Genomic DNA, 24,668 nt, shown 5'->3' with positions numbered 1-24,668 from the left:
TAACAACGAACACAAACAAGAAAATAAAAATAAAAAAATAGGAAAAAGAACGAACACAAGAAAGAGTAACAAGAAAATCATACAACAACTTTTTGTCTAGGAATCAATTTCTCCTCCTTGGTGTTGCTCTATTACTTCTCATCTTCTTGTTATTATATCCAACACCAAAAAAGAACTCAACCAACCATCTTGGCTTCCCATATCGAATAATCCAACAACCCATACCAATTCCAACTATGACTCCACATCCATATCCCGTAACTACACTTTTCCACCCAAATCCATCTATAAATTCATCATCATCGTTACCATCTTCTTCCTCTTCTTGTTTTGGCTTAGTCTCCTCTCCGCATTTCTTCGTCAACGAAACTCCACATAACTCTAAGTTTCCCACATATGAATCATTCTCAAATGTGGAAAACTGGTTAGATTGTGGTATGCGTCCCACCAGATCATTCATTGAAAGGTTTAATTTCGAAAGAAATGTCAACCTTGTCATTTCATTTGGAATGACTCCATCAAGATTGTTTGAAGACAAATCCAAGGATTCAAGTGCACTCATGTTCGCAAGAGATGAAGGTATATTTCCTAGGAGATTATTGTGTGATAAGTTCAAGTATTTGAGATACTTAAGATTTCCTATTGAGTGTGGAATACTCCCAGAAAATCTATTGCAAGATAAGTCAATTATAGTAAAGTCATCCAACAATCTCTCTAATAATCTACCCTGACCTTTCAAGGTAATTGTCATTTCCACATAATTTAGAAATGCATTAAAGATCGGAGGCCCATTCTTGTTGGCCACGTCTATCATTGCTTTGAAATTTGTGATATACCTTTCAGGTAGAGAGCCAACAAACGCATTCTGAGATATGTCTAAAACTTGCAACTCGGGAAATGGAAGCTTAGTTCGTAAAGGCAATGAGATGTTACCATCAAAATCGTTAGACCTCAAGACTAGCACCCGAAGTTGAGGAAGGGCTTCCATCCAGTACGGAAAATTGCCATGTATTCTATTATTTCCAATGTCGAGGCCTTGTAGACTTTGGCAGTTGGCTAAGGATTCGGGTAATTTTCCTTGCAATTTATTACCACTCAAATTAATGGACTCAAGACTACACCTTTTGCTGAATGTTGATGGAATGAGACCACTAAACTTATTCGCATGTAAATGTAACATGACCAAAGATTTACTCATGTTTCCAATGCATAGTGGAATTATATCTCTCAAACTGTTATTTGAGAGATTAAGATCTTCTAAGGATGTTAGATTGCAGATAGAGGATGGAAGATCACTATTTAATTTGTTGGCCATGAGTTGTAGAGACTCCAAATTTGATAAATTTCCGATAGTGAATGGTATTAGACCTAGAAATTGGTAGAATGAGATGGAAATGAAACATTTTCGTTACAGTGCCATAAAAAAACATAATGGAACTTAGATGAGGTTGGAAACTTACCATTTATTTTGTTGAAAGGGAGACGTACATCAGTCAAAGTCAGTAGATTTCCAATGGTGGATGGTATAGGACCTGAAAATATGAGCATTAATTTTTATTATCATATAGTATTATTTTTGGAACAAATATTAGGATATTTGTTTAAGAGAGAGAGAGAGAATTACTATTGGAAGTTATTGATATAGATCGAGAATTATAGCTCACCATTTAATTTGTTGGACGTGAGATCAAGAAATTTCAAATTGGGTAGATTCCCAACAGTGGATGGTATTGGACCTGAAAATTAAATTAATTTAATAAAAATTTACTTGAGTTTCCAAAATATCATAGGGAAAGTAATTTGAAGTGTGCATCTTTTGGCATAAGGAGTACGGAAACTCACCATACAAATTGTTGCAGGAGAGATCTACGTAAGTCACATTCGATAAATTTCCAATGGTGGTTGGTATTGGACCTTAAGAAGTTGAATTAAAGATAAATTTAATATCTCCAAACATATCATAAGTAATTTATTACACATCATATTCCGAAAAAACATACATTTACGTGAATCAAGTATTCTCTAAGAATGTTACTTTTCCGACGAAAGATCATAGCTAGTAATATTCAAAATGGTTGGAATTGATGTATATGAAAAGAAAGAGTTGAATAGGCATATATATATATGAGAGTTAGAAACCTTACCAATCAAAGAGTTGTTCGCAATGAACAAACCACCAAGCGCTTTCAGATTCCCAATTTCCGAAGGCAATGCTCCACTAAGTTTGTTATTTATTGAATATTTTATAAGGAAGACATGTTGGAAATGGTAGGCGGCAAAGGGCCTGACAAATTGTTATAACTCATGGACAATACTTGTAATTGATGAAGACGATGAATCTCTGGTGGAATAAAACCTGTAAAAGTATAATATAACATAAGGTTATGTTGAATTATACATAACCTATTGAAATCAAAGTATATGCATAAACAAACCACATGCTAGAGTCTAAAAGCAAGTTTAGGGTTATTGGTCGCTAATATACTGAATTCCAGATTTTCCCACAAACTTAAAATTTGGCCTTAAAAATTATGAATTTGATCATGTTTGGAATTTCCCACAATTGATGACTCTGGTGAAATCGAATCATAGCTCTTCGGATAGACTAGGCAGACTACTCAGACAGGAAAAGCAATTACTACCTCCGTCCCTGAAAATTTGATACAGTTTACTATTTTGGTCCGTCCCTTAAAATTTGATACACTTCACTTTTACCATTTTTGGTAGTGGACCCCATATTCCACTAACTCATTCCTACTTACATTTTATTATAAAACTAATACTTTAAAAGTAGAACCCACATCCCACCAACTTTTTCAACTCACTTTCCATTACATTTCTTAAAACCCGTGTCGGGTCAAAGTGTAGCAAATTTTGGGGGACGGAGGTAGTATATCATTTCAAATAGCTATAAACGATACCATTTCATGCAAATATTATAATTAAATCTTAACCTAAATTAAGTTTTTTTCATGTTTTAGATGGAATTTCTTGTTGTTCACGTACGGAATTTAGGTTTGAGTGTTCTTCCCCATGTTTGTTATTCACCTTCATCGAATTTCTCCATCTTTTTCGATTAGATTCAATTCGATTCGGTAGTGGCCATGTATGGATGTATCATTGATTTTGCCGAATTAAAGACATCAATAGTGGAAAATCTCAAGCAAATTCCAAAGTTCATGATTTTTATAATCAAATTTTAAATTCGTGAGAAAATCCAGAATTCAGTCATAATTGGATAATCCTTAAGTTTATGCTCTATTTACTTCATACAGGCATACTTTTGGAAGCTTCACTTAATGTGAGCATTAATTTTATTTTATAAATTAATAGGTTGAAAGAAATATTACTTGGGATATTTGTGTGTAGGAATATAGTATAATCTGGAAAGAGAGAGTAATTACTATTGGAAAGAAATTTTAGTCACAACTAATTGCTTTTTTTAGCTATAGATGGAGGGCAGAAGCTCACCATTCAATTTGTTGAATAGTAGTTGAAGAGTTTGTAAACTTGCCAAATTCCCAATACTGGATGGTATTGGACCTGAAAATGAAATGAATAATGGCTTGAACATTGTATGAGTTTCAAAATTTATGGAAAGAAGTAATTCAATTAAGAATGTATATTTGCAATGACTATTTTACTCTATCGTATACTTTTTGAATATGGAGGACCTTGTAAGCTCACCATTTAAATTGTTCATGGAGAGATCTAAGGTCACCAAATTTGATAAATTTCCAATTGTGGGTGGTATTGGACCTGAAATAATTTACTTGAAAGATAAAATATCTTCAAAATGCACTTTGCATGTTACCAACAATGACTACTTATTTTACCCTATCCATTCATTTGCATTAAACTTTTACATTAGTATCGATAAAAGTTTTTATACAATCAACTAATAATGGAGGAAGAAAGACACATCAACTAATATTTTGGGAACTTGATACCTAAACATTAAATGACATATTAGTTGACTTGTGTTTTGAATAGTATGAAGTAAAACTATTAGGTAGAATAATTATGAAATTTTATTGATTAGTTGAACAAAAAGAGTTGAATAAGTTTAGAAGTGTTACCAGTCAAAGAATTGTTTCCAATGTAGAAAGCCTTTAGCATTTTCATGTTCCCAATTTCCGAAGGCAATACCCCGCTAAGTTTGTTACCTCCCAAAAACACATCTTCCACAGAAGACATGTTGAAAAAAGCAGGCGTCAAAGAGCCTGATAAATTGTTATTACTCATGATCAGTACTCGTAAATGATGAAGATGATGGATCTCTTGCGGAATAAAGCCTGTAAAATATATGATCACAAATTTAAGTGTAACGATATAGATTCAACTTTCAAGGGATGTCATGCGTTGATAATGGAAGCTAACCATTTAAATTGTTGTTGCCAAAGGAGAGAAAAAACAAATTTGATAGATTTCCAATTGTAGGTGGTATTGGACCTGAAAATCAGAGATACAAATTTATAAATATTATTAGTACTTGAAATCTAGCAACGTTTATGTTTCTAAAAGCACGCATGTCGTGTGATCCGGCCATAACAGAACGTTACTCGAGCCCAGAGGGCTCTCGACCACAACACAAGGCCTCACCATTAATTTCATTGTCCAGGATATTTATGAATTGTAGCTTTGATAGGTTTCCAATAGTGGAAGGTATTGTGCCTGAAACAAATTATTTGGATGATAAATCACTAAATAGAAAATAATATGAATTATATCACAAACAATGCATATTAGCATTTTACCAGCAGTTACGTTTTACTCTACATACATATAGTAGTAGTATATACGCAATAATACAGATAGAGGCATTGCATAACGTAAAAATGTATTTTTAAATTAAAAATATGAATTATTTTTAGTTCTTTAGTTTTGAAGGTATCCAATTATATATATGCATATAAACCTAAAAACTGGGTTTTTTTTTTTTTTTATCACGAGAACTAAAAAAGTGAACATATAAAGTTATTACATCCAAGTATTATGCTATGTTGATAATTTTTTTTAAATTAATAACTGACAATTATGTCAAAAACCTACGTTATAAATGTCAACACGAAAATATTTGTATATCAACTAAATGTAGTTGACATAGGTTGTTGACATAGTTGTCGGTTATCAATTTAAGAAAGTTATTAACTGATCATATCCCTTACATCGAAAGTGAAAATAGTCAGCTACATTCAAAGTTAATTAAATTGACTGCAATACGAAAATATTAAATTAAATAAAAGATTTTCCTAGCATGGGATTCGAACCCTGATACTGCATTAATCCAACAAAGAAGATGATCGAATAGGTGAAAGTAATTTGTTACTTCGATACCGTGTAAAGAGGAATAATATGCTACAAATCTTATTTGAGCACTACTCACATTTGACCCACGTTTAACGTTGTTCGTTATGATTTATATATTTAGTTTGATTTTAATACATTAAAAAATGTTATTAGAAATTTTAATTTTATAAAAGTTATAAATATCAAAGCTTGATTTGTCATTTTTCTAATTTATTTGAAATTATAGAGAAAACGAGCAAATCGAGCTTTGGTTTTTATGAATTTTGTGAAACAAAAAATTTCAATAACATTTTTTAATGTATTAGAATCAAACTAAATATATAAATCAAAACGAACAACATTAAATGTGGGTCAAACGTGAGTAGTGCTCACATAAAAAAAAAGTTTAAAAATGTTCACCTGTTAAAGCATTATAGAATCACAGTTATACTTTGATGTCCGAACTATATATTTGACAATTTAGAAAATGTGTCACGGTGGATTGGACACCACATGTTTTTGATGGAATTTGGTGCCCCTTGCACAGCGGAAGACTTATATAAAACAAATAAATCAGACACAGATCTATTTGACCGATTATGCGATTAATCAATTCACATGTTAAACAGAGAATTGCATGCTAGAACGCAAATAATTCATGCTCAAAGAATATAAATCCTAAACATGAATACTACGGTTTAGAGTTACTGATTTGATTCTCCAAAGAATTGTCGATTGCTCGCGCCTTCTCCACGTGATAATCTTCGATACTAGACCACAGATCTTTTCTCTGGTTCCCGAACTGTATCTCGATATCAGGGTGGGCTGATCTTATCAAAATACTAGGACTCGAATAAAGAAGACAGAAGAAATCCTTTTGGGAATAGGAGTAGAATTCGAAATCTCCTTCAGCTGGAGAGTTTCGAAATTTTCGAAAATTTTGAGAAATAAAATTGTGATGATTCTGTCTCCTTTATTCTCCTATTTATATTAAGTTCCTTTTGGACCCAGACAGGGATCTATGGAATGTTTTGGATATGGGTTCATCCAATTTACTTTTTACTAATTAAATTGAACCCACAATTTAATATAAGTTATAATTGGAATATTACGAGCAGCCACAACAGAAGTAATATTGAACTCTCCCCATCCAAATCCGAAATTACAAGTAATCCGAGTTTCCACTTTTATTATTTATTTCCCGCGCTTAAGATATAAATGTCCATTAATTAATTAATGTCTGCTATGGACTTAATTAATTAACATCTTATTAATTCCAAGAGTGGACTTAGCAAGAAACATTTATTTATTATTCATAGAGTAATAAAACTCCAACTGGCCAGTTTTCCGAATAATAAAACCTTGTTCGAGCTCCTCTTGAGGACATTATCAAACGAGACTCACCTCGCGCACGTTTCAACATAATAGCAATCCTAGCACCGCTAGATATTAATCACCACTACCCAATATATCAGGATTATTGGGTTGCGAAAAACCCGCACCATTTGATAAGTCAAAGTAGTGCATAGTCAATACCGTATGCTCAATGCTAACATATGTAGATTAAGAAATAATATTTTATCAAGACCTAGTCTTTCAGTAGATAGCATAAGGACACGTCTTGCTGTTAGATTCGTTCAGTGCTATACCACACCAATGTCATCTTATTTCCGTAAGGCTTAGAAATATGCGGACTGACATTGCAACCTTTCATGATAGGTAGTCTAAGCCTATCTAGGTTGTGAAATTCTTCTTTTTCTTTTGCAAAGCATTGCATAGATCTGACCGTGTTACCTTAAAGTGGACACCGCCCACAACCGGTCTACTAAGCAAAAGACTTAGACTTTGTTTACTTCTTATACATTTAAATGTTTATAAAACATCTTATAAATGCACAAGCAAACACAATGTAATAATAATAGTGATTCTATTCGTGCGGAACTGCTCGAATAATACTGAATCGGGTTAAAAGTGGATTGTAGAGTTTTACGTATACAAGCAAGATTCTATTCGCACAATACTTGCTCGAAACATGCTTTTCAGTATACCAAACCTAACAATCTCCCACTTATACTCAAAACATGCTTTCGAGTATACCAACTGCCAAAAACTCTCCCACTTATACACAAAGCAGGTATTGATACTAGATATATCGAACTACCATTCATTTCACTTAGTGAAAGAAAAATCTGCTTGGTTGTTCTCTGATAATATCTTTTTCATCATAATGTCTTTGCTGCGTACTTGATCTTTAATTAATTTCATCTCCATATGTGATTGCTTAGCTTAATAAACTCGTGTGTCCCTTGAGTTAGCCTTCACTAGAGTAATCTAAAAAATAATACTCATAGGCATACTCAAACTTACGATCAATGCTATTAGGAAGATATTCCTAAGGTAAACACATATTCAGATGATGACTTACTCGATCACTGATTAGTCATAAAACTAATACAGTGTAACCCCAAGGACATTACATGAATGACTGGTAAACTAGAATATAGTTACTAGTCTTTCTCAAGCACTAGGGTATATTCATTACCTCAATCAAAATCCTTTGCCATGGTTAATATGATATATACTTGCTATGCAAAAGCACAACTAATATCATAACTTAGTACACATTATAGCATACATGAGACATCTATCTCCAAAACTAGTCTCATTATACTTGATCTCACTAAGCGTCAAACGACACTTGACTAGAGACAAGACAATTCCATCTTGAGAGGTATAAACCTTTTCATGGAATTTCTAATGCTTAAATGTTCCAAGCAATGTGTAGATATAGGATTCCTAAGAGAATCTCAACATTCTTTCTAGCAATCTTAAAAGGACTTAGATACTAAGAATGTAATTAGTTTCTCTTAAATCATTTATCTTAAACTGGGTAGACAACCAGTTTCCTACGCCAGATGCCAATCTTAGTTGTTTGCAACTTTTGTAGATTTCATCATCGTAGAGTACCAATAATACCATATGTAATGCACTTTCAACTTCCTTGTACAACACTGTTAATGACACAAGTCAAATTCCAAATATTTGACAATTTTGATAAAACACATATACTCTGATTTAGATGCTTTCCTAAGACCATGAAGGTCTATATAAGCTTCCAATCATGTGTTTCTTGCCCTTAATTACATATCCATTAGAATGTTCTAGTAGATGATTTCCTCAAGACTTCTATTTATAGAAGGTTGTCTTGATAATCATAATACATACCTTCTAATTTATGTAAGTTCTAATAGACAATATTATCGAATAAATCCTGGCACAACGATAGCGAGAAGATAATTCTCTTTGGGCATAACCCATTGTCATTGTCTAGCCTTTTGAGATCCATATTTACACTTGCAAATATACTAGCTCCCACTGACTGACACAACCTATAGGTAGTTTTGCAAGTCTTGTAAAACATGTTGTCTATCTTAGATTGTAGTTTGGAATCTATCACCTTTTCGAGGATGAATATCCAAATTAACCAATACTACATTGTAGTTAAAGGGATTATGTTCAAGTTAATCTAAGACTGAGTCTTACGACACTCTTAGACCCATGAACTTGTTGTGTTCCAGTGGAACGCTCCCACTACGATATGGTTCTTACAATTACTAAAGTTGATTTTATTAGTGCAAAAGTTTCTAATGATATGACTTCTTGGTAATGTGGAAAATCCGATATCTCTCTTTTTTTTTAGAGTTATCACGCTCTTAGGCTTGTAGTTCATCTCTTGATCTTCATATAAGAATTATATCTTTGAAGATTACAGAACTTATAACCTTACATCATTTGGGACAAACCTTAAAACATTTCTCAGTACACAACTCCAATTTCTTGGACACTCTTCCAACACATGTTGGAACAACATTACAACTTGAGATGTGCTAGACTAGAGACGCTCTAGTCCACAACTCGTGTTTTGTAGAAGGTACTGATGTTGGTAGTTTCTTTAATGTTTATCCCATCAATGATAAGATTTTAATGAGTACAACTCATCTCTTAATCAAACTTGTCTTAGAAAGACTTCGTTTCCTTCTTACATAACTATCCCATTCATTAGATGAATGCTTGGATTCGTTAATGGAGATTAGACTCCCACTACTGATCATAACCCTTTGCTCGTCTCCTTATGGCATAAACCATTGAGACTTGCTAGTCTTTCTATGTTGCACTTCTATAAGTATTATGAATCTCTTGAAAAATCAAATGATTCTAACTCATAGTGCATCAAATAGATTTTCTCAACTTTCAAACTATTTAACGAAATGTTAAAATCTTGATAGTCTAGATCAGTTCGAACAATTTCTAAGTATTTTCCTGGCCTTAAGGCTAAGAGCCATAAATACTTTATCATTCAATGATTAAGAAGTTGATGTGTTGTTGAATACTCAACCTTGTCACACTTATATTATTTTAATACTATGATGCCTTAAGCATCAACCATAAAACAATAGTTGAGCATTTATAGCTCCCACTGCAACAAAAACCTAACTGGATCAAGATCTCTTACTTAGAAGTTGCATTGTCATGTAAGTCATTGTCCTTCTATCAAATAGGTCAATCCAACTCACAAAGCATCTTTTCTCGCATTAAACAAACTTTGATGATAATTCAGGCTCTCCCATTTCCATATCTAGTCTTTTGTTCAAATGAACTAGGACTTAAGAAAAATACAACCTTTATGAATTCGTCATCTATCATGTTACTTTCCTCTAACAGTAATATAACGACTATTATTCTGAAGATTTTCTACTTTTCAGTTAAACCTTCTTGTAGTCATTTCTTATTACTTTAGGCGATGACTTGTGTCAGAAACTATTTGAGGATCTTTTGATCACTCAAAACATTCTGTCACTCTAGGATATTCCAATCGAATCATCTTCACAGATTCCATTGACATCCATCTTTCATCGTCATTAACCAAGACTTGTCAAGCTACTTAAAGGAAAATAGCTTGACCTTATTCCTCAAAGAGCTTGTCAAGTACATGCATAATGCATTCTCGAACATTCTTCGTGGAATTATGTCGAGGAAATGGAGGACATGAATCATTGAGTATAAACTCAAGGTTTTCAGCGATGAGAATTTTATCCATTTTCGTTTCCGGTCTACATAATTTAGGCATTCGAGTTTTCTTTCTTTAAGGATCGCAGACAAATATTAAATGACATAATGAAGATTTGGCAAATAAACTTATTATCACATACTCATGCTCAATACATAATCACAAATAACCACAAAACAATTATGTATCTTACAACAGCAAATTTAATAAATTGTATCCTCCTCTGGAGGTTAATATGCATTAAAATTTTGACAATTTTACTGGTCACAACACCGACACATCAATTGCATCCTCCTCCGGAGGTTAATACGCCGAATGTTGCCTAAGCACGACCATCAGATTTAACATTACAGAATTTTATTTCTACAACACACTTCCATAACAATGTTCATGTGCTGACAACAAAACCAAGCTATTTCATAAATTCTGATTGAACCCTGAAACTCGCAGTTCCTTAGGATTATTGTCCCCACTCTGCAGGTGGCAATAATATTGGGAACCACTTTCTAGTTCATTCTATTTATTATGTGAGAAGTCCGCCCTTATGAACTTGCTGTTTTCGTAGGATTATTGTCCCTACTCTGTAGGTGGCGATAATATTAGAAAATCAGCTTCACAAAATTTGGCAGTCCAACCGATGGAGACCGTATACAACGCACTTGTTGTAATCATCACTTAGATATTTTTATATGGTTTTTGCATAATTATCACATAAGCAGATAAAACAGATAATCCACTTAAAATAGATAAACACCAAATAAACAGATAAATCCATCTAATGCATGGCATTTAAACACACAGGATAATTATCGACAATTATTTAATCTAGTCAAGGGAGAATCAATTAAATAATTAAGTTTCATCTTGGATAATGTTTATCCAATTCACTTAGGATTTATCAAGATAGTATGCACTATCTAAACCCATTTAGGATTATTCTAGATTTTATTTCGATAAAATCATATCCTACAATTCAAGATAACGTTGATCTGTGATTATCATTATTTAAATCGTACTAGGATATTACTAGATAGAAACAATTCCACCATTATCCATAAGATAAAAATAAAATCCTATCAACCAAGATTTATACAAATCTAATTCTATTTAAAATAGACATATAGAATATATCAAACATTTCTTAGGATTTCTTAGATAAATAAATTTATCTAAATCCAATTAAATAAGGATTTCTTATATATCATCAACATCCTAATCTATCTAGGACATAAATCCAAAAGATAAGGATAACTTGGATTAATACTTATTTTAATCCATCTAAGATTTATCTTAATAGAATTAAATCTATTCAAATCTATAGGATAAAATAAATTAATATAAATGTTTATCCTAATTCATCTAGGATTTATCCTGGAATAAATCCATGTAAATCCATAGAATAAGATAATATTAATTATAATTATTCAAATCTATCCAAGATTTATCTAGGAACAAATCCATATAAATCTATAAGATAAAAATAAAATATTACATTATCACTATCCAAATCCATCTAGAATTTATCTATGAATAAATTCAAATAAACTCATGAGATAAGAATAAAATAATATAGTCATTATCTAAATCCAACTAGGATTTGTCTAGGATAAATCCATATTAATCCATAGGATATAGATAAAAAATTAGATTATTACTTTCCAAATATAACTAGGATTCATCTAGGAATAAAATCCATATAAATCCATTTAAACAAGGAAAGAATCTAATTAATCCATGATTTAATACAAAATCAAATCTTATATAATATACAAAATCCACAAGATATATTCAAATCTTAATTTTAAATTAATCTTGAATTATTTCCGAAATTGAATCCAAAGATATCGAAATCCTAATCAATTTTGGAAAAAGAAGTCACAGAACGAGGCAATGCGACGTCGCGCGGGTTCCACCCGCGCGAGCGTCGCGCATAGGACGAATCCCTAAATTCATCCACTGTTGGGGCCGCTCACGGAGGGACGCCGCTGCAGCCCGACGTCAACGCAGCTGCGTCGTCGTCGCTGCTTGCGCGTCGCCTCCGACAGCTCTCTCGGCTCCATAGCCGCTGATGCCTCTGTGACGACGTCGCTGCTGGGCTCCCACTCGTCTCTCGAGCTTGCCGAGCCTGACTTCTCCGACGCTGCTGCGTCGGCGTCGCTCCGCTGGAGCTGCTGTCGCGTCTCCGGCGTCAGCGGTGCTGCTGCCTCGCGAAACCACCGTTGCTGCTGCTGCTGCGACATCTCCGACGTCGCTGCCGCCGTGTCGCAGCTGCTCCGGTGTTGCTGTTCGCTGTTGCGACGCCTCTGGCGCTGCTGCTGCGTCGTCGCTTGTGCGACGTCGTCTCTGCAGCCGCCGGCGCTGCTGCCCAGTTTTGGTCCGCCCGCATCAGCGCAAACCGTGAATTGCCGACTTGCGAATTGATGGTGATGATTTTAGTCGCGAACGTAAACTAATATTGTGGCATGACGACAAAATCTCGTGCAAGCAATTAATTGATTGCAACAAACATACAATCAATACTCTCATGACAGCATGCAATTGAATTAATTAATTTGGATAATCAATTCACTATAAACAATTGTCACGATAACAAGCAGCAATAGGATTTTCGAAGTTCTCATATTATAAAACATATAATAATCAACGAAAACAAAATCGTTCATACAATTCACGTAACATGAAATTAATCCACATAATCAGAGCCAAAAATTGGCTCTGATACCAATTGATGGGGTTTGGTGCCCCTTGCACAGCGGAAGACTTATATAAAATAAATAAATCAGACACGGATCTATTTGACCGATTATGCGATTAATCAATTCACATGTTAAACAGATAATTGCATGCTAGAACGCAAATAATTCATGCTCAAAGAATATAAATCCTAAACATGAATACTACGGTTTAGAGTTACCGATTTGATTCTCCAAAGAATCGTCGATTGCTCGCGCCTTCTCCACGTGATGATCTTCGATACTAGACCACGGATCTTCTCTCTGGTTCCCGAACTGTATCTCGATATCAGGGTGGGCTGATCTTATCAAAATACTAGGACTTGAATAAAGAAGACAGAAGAAATCCTTTTGGGAATAGGAATAGAATTCGAAATCTCCTTCAGCTGGAGAGTTTCGAAATTTTCGAAAATTTTGAGAAATAAAATTGTGATGATTCTGTCTCCTTTATTCTCCTATTTATATTAAGTTCCTTTTGGGCCCAGACAGGGATCTATGGAATGTTTTGGATATGGGCTCATCCAATTTACTTTTTACTAATTAAATTGAACCCACAATTTAATATAAGTTATAATTGGAATATTACGAGCAGCCACTACAAAAGTAATATTGAACTCTCCCCATCCAAATCCGAAATTACAAGTAATCCGGGTTTCCACTTTTATTATTTATTTCCCGCGCTTAAGATATAAATTTCTATTAATTAATTAATGTCTGCTATAGACTTAATTAATTTACATCTTATTAATTCCAAGAGTGGACTTAGCAAGAAACATTTATTTATTATTCATAGAGTAATAAAACTCCAACTGGTCAGTTTTCCGAATAATAAAACCTTGTTCGAGCTCCTCTTGAGGACATTATCAAACGAGACTCACCTCGCGCACGTTTCAACACAATTGCAATCCTAGCACCGCTAGATATTAATCACCACTACCCAATATATCAGGATTATTGGGTTGCGAAAAACCCGCACCATTTGATAAGTCAAAGTAGTGCATAGTCAATACCGTATGCTCAATGCTAACATATGTAGATTAATGACAGGTCCTGAGAGTGCAGTTATGTGTCACTCGATCTAACAGGTCCAGAGGATTCGACTAGACTTCAAAGGCTAGAAGATCATGAAACTTATCAGAAAGGGGTCGTTGGGTGCACTCTGTCCCTTCAAAAACCTCAACCCACTATACTAAAACTTAGCACAGGGAAGTAAAGGATCGATCCCACGAGGAAGCAGGTGTTACGGAACTGCATTTGAGGATGTTTTGGGAAAAGGGGTTGGCTGCTGCCACGCAATTTTTGTGGGTCGAGAACTTAAAACTACTGGGTCTGAGAGATAAGCAAAACTTTACTCTACCTATTGGGTCTAAGAAACGAAAGCGTACGGAACACACATGACTCGGAGAAACTAAGATATTTTTAAGGTCTGAGACAGCTGGGGTAAACTTAACTAGAAAGGTTTTCCTAATTTGGACAAACAAGCATAAAGCAAAAAGCAAGACAAGTTTCCTTAAACTACCAGCGTCTGGAAAAGCATGTAGAAAGGTAAAAGAGACAAAGTAGATCGTACTGACAAGTCTAGCAGATATGCAGAAAAAGTAAAGTACATGCGGAAAAGTACTGACATAAAGCAGATCTGGTTCTAACTACCAACAACTTCATCTTCTTCGGGAATCAAACGAGAATAGCAGAGAAAACAGAGTATTAAACACCATGAAAACAGAGCAAACTTTAGATCTAGACTTAAAACGAGAAATTAAAGCCTGAACTAATAGATCTACGCTACTGGACCTAAAGGATGCAAAAACAGAAAGTAAATAGTCATACTCATGCACAACGTAAACATCAAGCACCAAATATATGAAACTTCAACTCCGAAACACCAAAATTCAACGAATCCAACATCCCCATATGCAAATCCCCAACCTCCAACAACAGACCAACAGATCTCAGCTCCAAACATCCAAAAACAAACAAGAACGAAAACTAAAAACAAGAGATGAACATAAACTCAGAGATATCCAACCAAAAGCAAACATAAACTTCCATAATAACTAGAAATAAGTCTGAATCCAACAGATCAAAGCAAGAAACTAGAGTTGCGAAACTAAAAACCAACAAGTTTTAAACGAAAGCAGATAAGATTGTTTCTTCGCCTCCACAAGGCGGTGTTACACAACAAAATAACAACGATGACGATGAGAACCACGGTGGCCAGAATCCTCCATGTCCAAGTGCGCAGCAGACGAAATGAAAATTTGAAGTATGGAACTAGAACTAGAGCTAGGAGAGCGTAGAAGTCGCTGTTCTCTCTGTTCTTCAAGGTCGAGCTCTTTATATATGTGAGGATCGATCCCTAGGGCATCCCTCTGGTGATTTTACGCCCTTGCACTTGAGTAAGATTCTTTTAAAATAATCTGCTCTCGCTCCATTCTGCTCCTGTCGCCAACTTTTGATTCTCCCAGGTCCGAACGACGACTTCTGATTTTGCTTCAATTTCATCTCTTTTGCATCTGCCAGGTCCGGTAACAGCAACTCCTGGGTCCGGCAGATTTACTTCGCAACTGAACGCAATCCTAGCACCGCTAGATATTAATCACCACTACCCAATATATCAGGATTATTGGGTTGTGAAAAATCCGCACCATTTGATAAGTCAAAGTAGTGCATAATCAATACCGTATGCTCAATGCTAACATATGTAGATTAAGAAATAATATTTTATCAAGACCTAGTCTTTCAGTAGATAGCATAAAGACACGTCTTGCTGTTAGATCCGTTTAGTGCTATACCACACCAATGTCATCTTATTTCAGTAAGGCTTAGAAATATGCGGACTGACATTGCAACCTTTCACGATAGGTAGTCTAAGCCTATCTAGGTTGTGAAATTCTTCTTTTTCTTTTGCAAAGCATTGCATAGATCTGACCGTGTTACCTTAAAGTGGACGCCGCCCACAACCGGTCTACTAAGCAAAAGACTTAGACTTTGTTTACTTCTTATACATTTAAATGTTTATAAAACATCTTATAAATGCACAAGAAAACACAATGTAATAATAATAGTGATTCTATTCGTGCGAAACTGCTCGAATAATACTGAATCGGGTTAAAAGTGGATTGTAGAGTTTTACGTATACAAGCAAGATTCTATTCGCACAATACTTGCTCGAAACATGCTTTTCAGTATACCAAACCTAACAGTTTTGGTACCACTAGGCCAACTCTCATTTACTCCCTTCGTTTCACAGTAATAGAGTGTAGAGAATCTTCTTTACAATATTTTCTCTTACTTAACTCTCTCTTCATTTTAACTATTTAATATTATTTTTTTAAAACGAGTGTAGAAAATGAAATGCTTCTAATACACACAAAGAGTAGTGAACTCCAACAAAAAAAGATATATTAAAAAAAGAGTAAAGGTCAAAATTGGTCCTGAACATATGACCATTTTACCGTTTTGGTCCTAAACTTTAACTTCGGGATTTTTTGGTCCTGCACATATGACAATATGATCATTTTTGTCCTCCGTCAAGAGTTCCGTTAAAAAAACTTAACGGTCAACGGATTTAATCCGATTTCGACCAAATTAGTCTTTTAATCCTGATTTTTAATTCACTAATTATTCCCTAATTATTTTAACAAATATTCTTATAAAATTAGAATTAAATAAATAATTTAAATATTCCATGCATAATAAGCAGTCGGGGTCACTGGATTACTTCTCGGAGGCGGTGGAATTTGAGTTGTAGGTTATGGTCGAGGTTGATTTTGAGAGCGAAGTGGTGGTAGTTGTCGATTTACTCTTAAAAAAAACTAAATAAATATAACTAACATTTTATCTCTTGTATGAAGAAGAGGTATAGATATTTCTTCAAAATCGAAGAAGGCATAATACCTCCTCAAATACTTTTTCTATTGAATAATGATATTTTATGAAGAAAGGTAAATATAGTGGTTATTTTTCTTTATTTCAGCATATTTCTCTCCCCTTGAAGATCTCTAACGATAAATTATTATATGATCAACCATAAAGATGAAAATTAGTCATATATATACTTAAACACGTGAGATCTCTAACGATAAATTATTATATGATCAATAGCCCATAAAGATGAAAATTAGTCATATATATATACTTAAACACGAATATGATTAAATGCAAATAGTGTGTAAATTAAAGGAAGAAAAAAAAGTCACAACCAAATCTAAAGTCCAACTCGAGATGACTTGTGGGGGAAAACAAGTCACTTAGGTGGCGGACTCTGTTCATGCAAGCCCAATGGTTTAGCTTGTTGTTGGCAAATAAGGGGTGTTGGGCCGAACCCCAGCCCAAACAATTCTAGTTTTACAATAAATTTTATTTTATTCGCTTTCTTTTCATATTTTTTTTGTCATTTTTTGTGTTTTCTCTCTTTTTGTCATCTAGTTTTACTTTTTCATTTTCTTTAGTTGTTTTTTGTATTTTTTTTTTGGTCCTTTTTCTACCTTTTTCTTTTTATTATATTTATTAATTTTTCAATTTAATTTGAATATTATATTAATTGGAGTATAAATCTTATACTCCAATTAAAGTGAAAAAATTATTTAATTAGAGCATATGATAGATAAATAGAAATAAAAATGAATGGAAAATATGAGACCATGAATATCTGTGGGAAGAGGGTCGTGGATGTTCTTTCTCAATAGAGTAATAAATAGAATAAAAAGTGGTGCAAGGATTAGTGAAGGAAATGAATGGTTGGAATAACATCTGGATGCTCCTGCATATACAAATGCGGCTGACAATTTTTGACACGATACGAACCGGCACGAAATTAATGGATTTGGGTCAGAACTTATTGGGTCCGTGTCCTTATCGGGTCGACCCGTTCAGGACACGAAAATTTCGTGTCGAGTTCGTGTTATCCGTTAACAATACGTGTTCGTGTTATCCATTAACAAATAATATTTTAATATTATTAATTCTTATTATTTTCTGTTGGGAAAGTGATCTTGAAAAGGATCGAACCTGAGCAGCTGAAAGTTTGTTGAAGCTGTTGGATTTAACTAATCAACGATCGGACGGCTGTGATAAAAGGGGGTTTCTTCTCTTGATCTGAACCGTTGATTTGGACTGATATAAATAGCTCAAGGAGCTGAATAGTCAGACGATAGTTTTTCAATCAGCAATAGAAATTGAGAGAGTGAGAAGGGTAGATCAATTTGGGAAGAAGAGGATTCTCATTCCAGTTGCTAAGATCAGCTCGTGTTTGCTGATTCTTGTTCAAATTCTCATTCTGTTTTCTTGAGTGATTGTAGCTTGTTCCTGTTTGAATTCTCTGTTGGTGTTAAATAAAGATAGCGTGTGAATTTCCCGTGGAAGTAGACTTTTTACGTCGAACCACGTAATCCCGGTGTTGATCTTGCGTTTTATTTCTTTATTTTTCGTCGTTGCATTTTGGTTATTGATTGAAATCAACAACTGGCGCCGTCTGTGGGAATCGAGTAAAAGATGGCAACGGCGCGGTACGAAGCGGAGAAGTTCAATGGGAAAAATGACTTCGGTCTCTGGAAAATCAAGATGAAGGCTTTACTAACTCATCAAGGGTTGGAGGAAGCCCTTGAGCCGCCGGCCTCTGATGAAAAACCGACTGAGAAGCAGCTCCAAATCTTCAGCTCCAAATCTTGAAGAAAGCACACAGTGTCATCATCCTCAACCTTGATGATAAAGTTCTGAGGGAGGTTGCGAGGGAAGATTCAGCCGCCTCCATGTGGAAGAAACTGGGAGAGCTGTACATGGTGAAGTCTTTGGCAAACAGGTTATATCTCAAACAGAGACTATATTCTTTTAAATTTTCTGATGAGCGACCGATAGCAGAGCAACTTGATCAGTTTAATAAAATGATTGATGATCTTGAGAACGTTGATGCCAAGATGGAGGAAGAAGATAAGGCTATCGCATTACTCAATGCCTTACCCAAATCCTTCGAGCATCTTAAAGATGTTATGTTGTTTGGCAGAGAAAAGGCCATTACTCTTGTCGAAGTCCAGTCTGCACTAAAAACTAAGGATCTCCAGAAATCATCGGGGTTTCAGGGAAGTTCTGGTGCAGGGGAGATCTTGAGTGTAAAGAATGTCAAAGGAAAATCCAATCAGGGAAAGGGGAAAGGCAACAAGTCCCAATTTCAGAAGAGTAAAGACAAAGATGACAAGAAGGAGACCAGATCTTGCCATTATTGCAAGAAACCTGGTCATTTGAAGAAAAATTGCTTCTCATGGAAGAGAAAGCAGAATGAAGAGGCTCAGGCACAAGGTTCATCAGATACAGCTCAAGAACCAGAGGTGGAGCATGTTTTGAATGTGGTTAGCAGTAGTGCTACTGGGAATTGGATAATAGACTCAGGCTGCAGTTTCCATATTTGCTCACATAAGGAATGGTTCCATGAGATTGAGTCAGCCCAAGGATCTGTGTTGTTGGGGAATAATCACATGTGTGCTATTCAAGGAATTGGGAAAATAAGAATCAAATTGAGTAATGGATCAGTTGTGGTTCTTACTGGGGTCAAGCTGATTCCTGAGATCAAAAGGAATCTGATATCATTGGGAGTGCTGCAATCAAAGGGATGTGCTTTCAGATCTGGTGATCAAGTTTTAGAGATAGTAAAAGGAACTGAAGTTCTCATGGTTGCAGTAAAAAGGAATAGCTTGTATTATCTTGATGCAACTCCAATGTTGGGTGAAGCTTGTGTAGTTCAGACTGAAGATGCAATGTTATGGCACAAGAGGTTGGGGCATGTGGGACTGAGGGGAATGAAGCAGCTACAGAAAGATGGTTTCATTAACTGCAATGATATTGATGCATTCCAAAAATGTGAAGATTGCATCATGGGTAAAGGCAAGAAACTGCCATACCCCAAAGGGAAGCATACATCCAAAGCTCCATTGGATTATGCACATAGTGACCTTTGGGGCCCAGCTCAGCCACACACCTTAGGAGGTGGAAAATATTTCATGAGCATCATAGATGACTACTCCAGGAAACTATGGGTGTTCATACTCAAAGATAAGTCAGAAGCATTCAAGAATTTTAAAGAATGGCATACACTTGTGGAAAGACAGAGGGGGAATGCACTCAAGTGCCTAAGGACCGACAATGGATTAGAATATCTCTCAAATGAGTTTGATGAGTATTGTAAGTCTAGAGGAATCAGAAGACACAAGACTGTAGCAAGGAATCCACAGCAAAACGGTGTGGCAGAGAGATTGAATAGGACGATCATGGAAAGAGTAAGATGCATGTTCCTAGCTTCCTCAGTGCCAAAATATTTCTGGGGAGAAGCAGTAATGACAGCCTCCAAGATGATCAACAAATGTCCATCCTCAGCCATAGAGTTTCAAGTTCCAGATCAGAGGTGGTATGGTGAAAAACCTGACTTCACTAGACTCAAGCCTTTTGGTTGTAGAGCTTATGCACATGTGAAAACTGACAAGCTAAGTACTAGAGCTGTTAAATGTGTATTTCTGGGATATCAAGAAGGAGTGAAAGGTTTTAGATTGTGGAATCAAGAGTCTAAGAAGCTGTTGATTAGCAGAGATGTTGTATTTGATGAGACTAAAATGCCTTATGCAGCAGATAAACGGGAGCCAGAAACTCAGGAATATGACCTTGAGGTGGAGCCCCCTGATAGATCTGAAAATGGAGTGTCTACTGATTCACCAACATCACCAAACCTTGCTAGCCTACCCAGAAACACTGAAAATGCAAGAGGATCATATCAAATAGCCAGAGACAGACCGAGGAGACAGGGCAAGTTGCCTGAGAAATATAAAGATTTTGATATGTTGTTTTATGCTCTGTGTGTTGCAGAGGATATATTATATGATGAGCCCGCTAACTTCCAAGAAGCAATGAAGAGTGTGGAAAGAGCTCAATGGATAAGAGCTATGCAAGAAGAGATAGAATCTCTACTCAAAAATGGTACCTGGATACTAGTGGAGAGGTCCAAAATACAGAAGGCTGTAGGATCTAAATGGATCTTCAAAAAGAAGATTGAAGTTGCACTGAAAAGTGAGATCAGGTTCAAAGCGAGGCTAGTGGCCAAGGGCTACACTCAGAAAGAAGGAATTGATTACAACGAGGTGTTCTCTCCTGTAGTCAAGCACAGCTCAATCAGGATTATGTTGGCCATGGTTAATCAGTTGGATTGGGAACTTCACCAGCTTGATGTGAAGACTGTCTTCCTCAATGGAGAGTTAGAAGAGACTATCTACATGGAGCAGCCGGAGGGTTTTGAGGTGAAGGGACAAGAGGACAATGTATGCTTGCTCAAAAATAGCATCTATGGTCTCAAGCAAAGCAGCCGACAATGGTATAAAACTTTTGATTCCTACCTTGCTGATATTGGTTTTCAGAAATCTGCCTATGACAATTGTGTATACATCATGGTGAAAGAAGGAAAGACAGTAGCTTTTCTAGTCCTATACGTTGATGATATGCTAGTTGCTGCTGCAACATTGACTGAGGTGCAAGAGATAAAAGAAAGCTTGAAGAATAGATTTGAAATGAAAGATCTGGGAGAGGCAAGAAGAATATTGGGGATAGATATCTTGAGGGACAGAAAGGAAGGGAGATTATATTTGAAACAAGCTGACTACATTAAAAGGGTGGTTAGCAGATTCAAGATGCAAGACTCTACTGAAAAATCTGTTCCTATTGGTCAGCATTTTAAGTTGTCAACCACTCATGTTCCCAAAGATGATGAAGAAAGGGCAGAGATGAGTTTGATTCCATACTCTAACATCATAGGCAGTGTCATGTATAGCATGATAAGCTCAAGACCAGATTTGGCACACGCTATAAGCATAACAAGTAGATTTATGAAAGAGCAAGGCAAAGAGCATTGGCTTGCTCTAAAGTGGATGCTTAGATACTTGAAGGGATCACAAGAAATGGGAATTGAGTACAGAAGGTCAGAGAATGGTGAGGCAGATCCTATGATGGGCTATTGCGATTCAGATTTTGCCTCAAACATTGATAGCAGAAAATCGCAGACCGGGTACATCTTCAAGTTATTTGGTGGAGCTGTCAGCTGGAAATCATCTCTACAATCTGTGGTGGCGTTATCTACAACTGAAGCTGAGTACATTGCTCTCACTGAGGCAGTAAAGGAGGCAATGTGGCTCAGAGGAATCACAGCTGACTTCGGGTTAGTTCAAGAATCTTTGACCATTTTCTGTGATAGCAATGGAGCCATATGTCTTGCCAAACACCAAGTCTTTCACGAAAGAACAAAGCATATTGACATCAGATTGCACTTCATAAGGGATGTTATTGAAGGAGGGGAAATCAAAGTGACGAAAGTTGGTACAGAAGACAATGCTGCAGATGTTCTCACAAAAGCCTTACCAGTTTCGAAATTCAGGCACTGCCTGAAGCTGGTGGGGGTGGTTGACTGTTAAGGTGGAGTTTGGAAATGGAAATGGCACGCGATCAGTTTTCAAGACCAAGGTGGAGATTGTTGGGAAAGTGATCTTGAAAAGGATCGAACCTGAGCAGCTGAAAGTTTGTTGAAGCTGTTGGATTTAACTAATCAACGATCGGACGGCTGTGATAAAAGGGGGTTTCTTCTCTTGATCTGAACCGTTGATTTGGACTGATATAAATAGCTCAAGGAGCTGAATAGTCAGACGATAGTTTTTCAATCAGCAATAAAAATTGAGAGAGTGAGAAGGGTAGATCAATTTGGGAAGAAGAGGATTCTCATTCCAGTTGCTAATATCAGCTCGTGTTTGCTGATTCTTGTTCAAATTCTCATTCTGTTTTCTTGAGTGATTGTAGCTTGTTCCTGTTTGAATTCTCTGTTGGTGTTGAATAAAGATAGCGTGTGAATTTCCCGTGGAAGTAGACTTTTTACGTCGAACCACGTAATCCCGGTGTTGATCTTGCGTTTTATTTCTTTATTTTTCGTCGTTGCATTTTGGTTATTGATTGAAATCAACATTTTCATTTTTCAATACTTATTAAATTGACTCTCATAGTCTCATACGGTCATATTTCATTTAAATCATTTAAATATTTAATCAATTTCCAATACGTGTTGTTATCGTGTCGTGTTGACCCGAAGTGGTTCGTGTCGTTAATGAGTTTGTGTCGTGTTCGTATCTGAAGGTAGCGGGTCGTATTTGTATTCGTGTTTGGGATCGTGTTCGTGTTTGTTGTTACCGTGTTCGTGTCGACACGATAACGACCCTACATGCACGATTTGTCACCCCTATATACAGAGAATGATAATGGATAGCTTATCAATAGAAGTAGAACTAAACGAAATGCAAAGGGACCAACTTTTGAAAATTGAGTCAAATCTAGTGCATGATTGTATAAAATTAAATATTTTATCCGTCCCATAAATTTTGTCATAGTTTAATTGGACACAGATTGTAAGAAATGTAATAAAAAGTGAGTTGAAAAAATTAGTGGAATGTGAGTCATACTTTTATATGTTAGTTTTATAATAAAATTTGAGTAGAATTGAGTTAGTGGAATATGAGTTCAAATACCAAAAATGTAAAATGTGAAAAATTTTGTAGGACAGACGAAAATAGAAAAATTTGACTAATTTTCTGGAATGGATGGCGTAATAAGTACTACCTCCATCCCCAAAAGTTTGACACATTTCACTTTTATCATTTTTGGTAGTGGACCTCATATCCAACTAACTCATTCATACTCGCATTTTATTATAAAATTAATACTTTCCAAGTAGGACCCACATCCCACCAACTTTTTCAACTCACTTTCTATTACATTTCTTAAAACTCGTGTCGGATCAAAGTGTGTCAAAATTTGGGGGACGGAGGTCGTATTTCCTTAGTAGTCACATTCACATACCTTTACTAATTGTTCAATCTATAACTATTTACTAACACCATCTATATAAATTAAAGTCTCAGCATAGATTAGAATATAGTACCTCTTGGGCACATGTCCACTAAATTGGTTCAATTCAAACACAATTACCTCAAGTTGTGGGCATTGAGCCAAACTTAATGGTATATCTCCCTCCAAATTGTTATATCCAAGATCAAGCACTTTGAGTTTTTGAAGTCTATTGTGCCTGCAAATATCTCTTGGAAGGGAAGCTGATAAGTTATTACCATAGACATTAATATCTCGATTAGCGTCATATTGAAGATTGACGAAGCAATAGGACCATGAAAATAGTTTCCACTTAGATCAAGAGAAACTAGACAATCAAGATTTTCGATTTCCGGTGCGATGCTGCCTACGACTCCCATATCCGAGATATTTAATCGAGTCACCCTACTTCCGCGGGTATCACAAGTGACTCCAATCCATGAGCAAACAGAGGTTTGAGTGCTCCAATTTTGCTTTATAATATCTGAAGTGATGAGAGATTTGAAAGCAAGAAGAGAAGATTCATTTCTTTTCAATTCAAGTGTGGTAGCAAAACTATTATAACGGGTTAGACAACAAAAGAATATGAAAAATAGGGAAAACCTCCCCATAGCAACAGTGTTGATTATTGAGTAGACGTCCCCAAACCGAACCGGCCCGGAACCGTCACCGGCGGTTCGGAA

At 35.6% G+C, this 24,668-nt stretch overlaps 1 protein-coding gene across 1 annotated transcript; it reads right to left on the bottom strand.

Moving 5' to 3' along the window:
- Positions 1 to 103: 103 nt before the first annotated feature.
- On the bottom strand, positions 104 to 24,365 carry LOC148932084 (uncharacterized). Its single transcript, XM_089064993.1, has 11 exons — positions 24,268 to 24,365; positions 24,041 to 24,196; positions 22,339 to 22,345; positions 15,482 to 15,493; positions 13,272 to 13,308; positions 4,603 to 4,674; positions 4,381 to 4,452; positions 4,080 to 4,295; positions 3,688 to 3,759; positions 1,665 to 1,736; positions 104 to 1,368 (listed from the first exon to the last, which is right to left on the bottom strand). The coding sequence occupies exons 1-11, from the start codon at positions 24,363 to 24,365 to the stop codon at positions 104 to 106; spliced, it is 2,079 nt and encodes a 692-aa protein (XP_088921119.1).
- Positions 24,366 to 24,668: the final 303 nt, after the last annotated feature.

The sequence above is a fragment of the Salvia hispanica genome, chromosome 2 (assembly GCF_029641045.1).
Source record: "Salvia hispanica isolate PSC_SH4W2 chromosome 2, Shi_PSC_v1, whole genome shotgun sequence".
Classification (NCBI taxonomy): domain Eukaryota; kingdom Viridiplantae; phylum Streptophyta; class Magnoliopsida; order Lamiales; family Lamiaceae; genus Salvia; species Salvia hispanica.
The sequence above is the reverse complement of the archived record's forward strand: the minus strand, read 5'-3'. Positions and strand labels throughout refer to the sequence as shown.